The following is a 6,611-nucleotide window of genomic DNA, read 5'->3' on the forward strand; positions in this document are numbered from 1 at the left end:
TCCTCCTCCTCCTCCTCCTCCTCCTCCTCCTCCTCCTCCTCCTCCTCTTCCTCCTCCTCCTCCTCCTCCTTCTTCTTCTTTTAGGAGCACCTTAACTTTTTAAAAATAATTTTTATTAATTACACTTTATTCACTTTGTATCCCCCCCATAAGCCCCTCTCTCTTCCCCTCCCAATCCCACCTTCCCTCTCCCTTCTCCACACATGCTCTTCCCCAAGTCCACTGATAGGGGAGGTCCTCCTCTCCTTCCTTCTGATCCTAGTCCAACAGGTCTCATCAGGAATGGCTGCATTGTCTTCCTCTGTGGCCTGGTAAGGCTGCTCCCCCCTCAGGGGGAAGTGATCAAAGAGCAGGCCAATCAGTTCATGCCAGAGGCAGTCCTGTTCCCATTACTATGGAACCCACTTGGACACTGAAATGCCATGGGCTACATCTGAGCAGAGGTTCTAGGTTATCTCCCTGCATGGTACTTGGTTGGAGTATGAGTCTCAGGAAAGACTCCTGTGCTCAAATTTTTTGATTCTGTTGCTCTCTTTGTGGAGCTCCTGTCCTCTCCAGATCTTACTATTTCCCACTTCTTTCATAAGATTCCACGCACTCTGCCCAACAGTTGGCCATAAGTCTCACCATCTACTTTGATAGTCTGCATGCTGGGAAACTCCTAACTTGTTTCCTGTTTTCTTCTTCTTCTGATATCCATCCTCTTTGCCTTTTGGGATGGGGATTGAGCATTTTAGCCAGAGTCCTCCCTCCTGATTAGTTTCTTTAGGTGTACAGGTTTTAGTAGGTTTATCCTATATTATATGTCTATATGAGTGAGTATATATCGTGTGTGTTTTTCTGCTTCTGGGATAGCTCACTCAGGATGATCCTTTCCAGTTCCCACCATTTACCTGCAAATGTCATGATTTCCTTGTTTTTCATTGTTGAGTAATATTCCCTTGTGTAGATGTACCACAATTTCTGTATCCATTCTTCAGTTGAGGGGCATCTGGGTTGGGGAACAGAGCTAAACAGAGAATTCTCAATAGAGGAATATCAAATCTAATAGCCAGACGCTGGAAACAACCCGGATGAATCTTCTTCTTTAACTTCTTGAAATTTTATTATTCAGAGAATAAGTATTCCCTAAACACTTACTTTGGAAAATTTCCGAATCATGAAAACAAGACAACCTCTGCTGCTTCTGTCTGCAGGAAACTGGCAAATACAAACAGTGCGCCAATGCCACCCGTCGGGAAATGTGCAACTGCACTGAGCACCAAAAGTTTTCACATGCTGTCGCTTTCTCGGACTGCAAAGAAAAGGTAAGACAATTCATATTTACCTGATGATGCAATGATTTCCCATTCCTGTGATTGCAAATGTGCCTTTAGTCAAATATGAAAACTCAGACGTGGAGGCTGAAGGCATGGCTGAGTGCATCAAGGCATTTGTTGCTTTTGCTGAAGAGCCAGGTTCAATTCCCAGAAGCCACATGCAGCTCACAACCTTCTGGAACCCCAGTTCTAGAGGCTCTGATGCCCTCTTCTGGCTTCCACTGGCACTGTATTGACATGCCTTGGAGATAAACATGCAGGCAAAAGGCCATATACATAAAAACATCTTAAAAATAATCTCACATGTGGAAATAATGTCTGTTGTGACTTGGAACCAAATATGACACAGTTAAAAGTATCTGTCTTCTGCACTTAGAGGAATTAACTAAACTTATCTCTGAAGTAAAATAAACATGCTTACTCTGCCCTCTCCATTTCACGGGTAGAAGTATCCACATGTATCATACACACAATTAACAATCCTACTCCCAATGAATTAATGTAATGTAATGTAATTTTCAGGCTACCATGTGCCCCAGATACTGCTCCTGGAGACATACCCAAAGGACCTTGTCACTATGCCACAGAGATGCATGCACACACGTTTATTACTGCAGTGCTCACAATGACTAAGAAAGGAAACCATCCAAAATGTCCATCAGCACATGGAGAGACAGTATGTTGTGCAATGTGTTTTGTGACATGAAAAACATCAGATCACATTTACAGGAAGATAGTTGGTGCTGGAGATCATTGTGTTAAGTGAAACAAGTCAGGCCTAGAAGAAAAGTCCTGTGTTATTCCTCATGTGAAGACTCTACACTTAAGTGTGAATTGGGGGAGTAGAAAGAAGAAAAGAGACCAAGCAAGCAGAGGAAGAGATCTTAAACGGGGTTAGATAGAGAAGAGAATTTATGTGACATAAAAACAGAAGGGGGGTGTGGCTGGGGAGAAGAAGGAGACCTGCAAAGAAGTGCAAAATAAAAACCCAGAGTACAACATTTTTGGAAGAAAATTCCTGATAATTATATATGATATATATTGTATACGTGTGTGTGTGTGTGTGTGTGTGTGTGTAAATACATCTGTAAGAAAACTCCATTATAACACCTATCACTTTGTATACGAACTTCAGAAGTTATGCATCTCATTACTGTGTTTTCTGCTTGGAATTTGCATGGGATTTGTTGTATAGACTCTTTTTGTGTCTGAAAGGCAGAGGTTTTAGGAAGCACTCCACTCAGAACAGCCAAGGTTCTGTCAAAATCTCATTCATTTCTTGATCAAGAATGACACTATTGAATTTCCAGACTTATATTCATTCATGGAATTTGTATTTTAGGTTCATCGTTACAAGTTTCCAGTCACACAATACCCGGTTGTTTTGGAGATTTTCAATGAAGGAGAAAAATTCTCCGTGGAACCCCCATATTTGGTTACCGTGACTGAAGTCAATATGAGAAAAAACTGGGAAATAAGTATGGTTTTCTGTCTTCTATGCTTATCTTACAAGCCATTTTATTATTACTGTTTTGTTTTGTTTTGTTTTTAAATGAGTGGATCGCAAAGCCTGTTCACAGGAGAAATAGCCAGGAGTTTTTGGGAAAAGGAGTTGAATCATTGGCATTTTCACCTTTGTCATCTCCTTTTATGTTCCTTCCGGTAACCTGAGTTCATTGGTATAAGGCCAGTTTGGTTTTGTTTTTAATTTGAACTGTAGAACTGAGGAATTCACTCGGTAGTTAAGAGCATACTGCTCACGCAGAGGGCCCACGTCAAGCAGCTCACACAGTGTCTGCAACTCCAGCTGCAAAGTGTCCTGTGCCTGTGCGTGTGGGGTGCTACACATACCTACATGCAAACACAACTAAAAACAAACCTTTAGCAAATAAGTGAAGCACAAAGATGAGCCTAAAAGTCATGTTGGAGATGAGTAGCAACAATGATGGAGTTTTTGCTGTGTGCCAGTTGTGTGTCTTCATTATTCACCATGTCAGCAGTTACCTAAATGTTCTCTGTGCTTCCAACATTCTGTAGGATATGCTTCTAATTATGCAAGTAGAGTTTTGTGAAGATTTTTTTAGCTGAATGTGGTAGGACACGGTTGTAATTCCAGAACTTGGTAGGTAGAAGCAGGAGGATCAAAGTTAAAGGCCAGTTACAGTTTTAGAGTGAGATAGGACCAGCCTGGGCTACATCAGAATTTGTCCCAAAAGAAGAAAGGAAAGAAAGAACAGGAATTTTATAGCAAAAGAAGCTGAAAAGAGACAGCCATATTTTACAATACCAAAGGAAACTAACTTAAATTCTGTTTTATCTCAAAGATATAACTTTCAGTTGCCTTTTTTGTGTTTATTTATGCATTGATATTTTCAGGTAATAAACGATAGACCAGTAGATACATACTTACATACATATATGCATACATACACATACCATACCTACACACACACATATACAAATACACATTCATACATACACATATAGATAAACAAGGGCTGGGTTCTAGCTCAGTGGTAGAATGCTATTCTATCTCCAGTGTTTCCCTACAAAAAAAGGCATGAAGATGGCAGCTGGGTCCGGTGAAGAGGGTAGATGAACTGACTCATCTTACGAAAATCATTTGCCCACCACTATGAAAAATACAAAATGTTGTTTTAAAAAATGAAAATCCCAACCTTTCTATTTTACCAATAAAGACTCAGGAGCCAGATGCTGGGGTGAAAACCTGCTAACTCAGAGAGACAGAGAAAGCACCCATCTGACTTTCCTTCTCAGCTCAGGTCTAGATGGAAAAAGACTGAAAGGCTCACTAGCTCAGCTGACAGCCCAGGAGAAAGAGGCCAAGAGACCAAAGGCCAAAAGCTTGCTACCTCAAAGCCCTAAAAGCCATAAAAGCCAGAGAGCTAGCACTCAAGCACTAGGGAGCTAAAAGCTAGAGCCAAAGAGCTCAATAACTAAAGAGCTAAAGCTCCTTGTATTGCAGTCTTAAATGCTCTCAACTCAAAGTCCCTCCTATACTTTAATCCCTGATAGCTGGTTGCCTCTTGACCTAGGGTTAACTTTATTAAATACTGTGTACAGAAAGCTCTTGGATTAAAGGTGTGTACTAGGGATGACTGAACCACACCATAATCACCTGTTTACAAAAAACAGAGCATTCTTGGATTAAATAAAGGTGTATGGTAGGGCTCAACCATACCAAAACAAGAAACAGGGTTTTACAGTTCATAATTGGGGGCTTCACAATGGGATCAAATATCCTGCAACAGCAAAATATTCATGTCAGGATTGGTTTCTTATGAGTAAGAGGCTAGAAAGAACTCAAGCTGATGCAAGGCTTTCAAAAACCCTCTTCTTGAGGAGGGTATTGAAGCAATGTGAGCAGTTAATCAAATACACACACACACACACACACACACACACACACACACACACACCGCAAGAAAAGTGAGGACATAGTTTGGTGGTGGAGTGCTTGTCTGCTGTGAACAAGGTACTGGGGTTCAATCCCCAGAACCAGAACTCCTTTACATTTTATGAATATGGGTATTTTACCTGCATGTCTGTGCATTGCTTGCGTACCAGGCACCCTCAGAGTTCAAAGGAGACAATCAGATCCCCTAGAACTGGAGCTCGGAATGATGGTTGTAAGCTGCCACATGGCTCCTGGGAATCAAACCCTGAACAAGAGCAACCAGTGCTCTTAACTACTCAACCTTCTCATCACACCTAAGTACCAGACACTTTTTGAAAATAAAAATAAACAATTATTCTGTGAGGCCATCCCCACACTTGGGTCTGTCTTATCTTCTGCAGCTTTTTGAGATGCCTATACCCATAATCTGGGTATATTTTTTTTCTAGGTATCGCCTTTTCTCTCTTAGATCTTCTGCTTAAGTGTATATTATAACATTTTTAATAAAACTTAACTCTTGGGTTTGATACTTATAAATCAAACCAAACAAAGAGCATGAGTTACCTTAGTCACCTTACACAACAGAATCTTTCATTGTACCTTGCTGTATGTAACAACTTCTAGGCAAAATGTGAAAACGTGAGCTTAAAATGTATTTTGTGTGTTTCAGAGCACATTGTGCCAGAGAACCTTAAGAAATTGAAGGCTTACTTAGAGTCAAGGCTTAAAACTCCAGTGTATAATCCTTTAGGTCTCAACCTCAGTATAAGGGTGAGTTGACAGCATTTTCATTTTTACCAGGTAGAGATTAAAGTAAAGCATGTGTGCTAAAGTAAGATTGATAAATGGCAGGAAGAGCAGCTTTAAAGTATACAGAAAAAAGTTTCTTTTTCTTTATTTCCCTGATGTCTTATTTTGAAAGGAATCTGATTGTTGAATGGAACATTAATTTACTATTTTCTAGGAGCAATTGGCTAAAGGGAAGGAGGAAATTTGTTTCTAAAAGATAGGGATCATAAAGGATACATAAAGCCCTGGTAAGTGTGAAAACCAGTGGAAATGCAGAGATATGTTAAACTCACAGGGATGAGGGCTAACTTAGTGTTCAGGAAAGCCAGAGTGTTTCATTCTGAAAGTAAAACTATGACAATGAATTCCTGTTTCAATAACTTTTAATTTTATATGCGATGTACACACCCAAGAGCTTTGGCACTCCTCATAGATGATATCTGAGGAAGTGGCTCCCATGGGTATCTTTATTTAAAGAACACACACACACACACACACACACACACACACACACACACACACACTGATAATGACCATCTGTGTTTGTTCCACAGGGCTCTGAGCTGTTTCACTTCAGGGTGTCTGTGGTTCCTGGAGTCAGCTTTTGTGACTTAGCTGAAGAATTTCAGGTACAATAAACGCACAAACTATGAAATGGGATGATGAATGAGAAAATGAAACATTGTCAATCCAAGTTATGGATAAAGATAAAAACACGGGCAGAATTTGTGTGCTGGAGAAGGCTTGGACGGGGCGTGGCAGAGAGTGAGAGAGTGGGTGGAAGAAGATGCTGAGTGTCCACAGAACTCCGGGTGGAATTTTGCTGTGTGGTTCGTTGTGGGGATCATACAATGTCCAGTGTTTTATATAAGCACTTTGCTTTTTCTTTTCAGATTTATGTCGATGAAGTACCATTGCCTTTTCCAGGACATACACTGATTGCTGTTGGAACATCCGTAGTGATAGGGGGATTGATTTTCACATCATTTTTATTCCAACTGCGTAACATCCACCCATTGAGAGCATTCTGGAGACACAGCAGAGGACATTTTGCAATGTCATCATTTTCAAGCATTGGCTCATAA

At 40.6% G+C, this 6,611-nt stretch overlaps 1 protein-coding gene across 1 annotated transcript in view; it reads left to right on the top strand.

The window, feature by feature from the left end:
- The window catches only part of LOC129666075 (cation channel sperm-associated auxiliary subunit beta-like), a 108,112-nt gene extending 101,501 nt beyond the window's left edge, over positions 1–6,611 (top strand). The window contains exons 17-21 of the mRNA XM_055593099.1: positions 1,197–1,307; positions 2,662–2,797; positions 5,408–5,508; positions 6,081–6,155; positions 6,420–6,611. Coding sequence (XP_055449074.1) covers positions 1,197–1,307; positions 2,662–2,797; positions 5,408–5,508; positions 6,081–6,155; positions 6,420–6,611 — 615 coding nt within the window. The remainder of the gene's footprint in view (positions 1–1,196; positions 1,308–2,661; positions 2,798–5,407; positions 5,509–6,080; positions 6,156–6,419) is intronic.

The sequence above is a fragment of the Psammomys obesus genome, unplaced genomic scaffold (genome assembly GCF_907164565.1).
Source record: "Psammomys obesus unplaced genomic scaffold, mPsaObe1.curated_primary_1811, whole genome shotgun sequence".
In the NCBI taxonomy this organism is placed as follows: domain Eukaryota; kingdom Metazoa; phylum Chordata; class Mammalia; order Rodentia; family Muridae; genus Psammomys; species Psammomys obesus.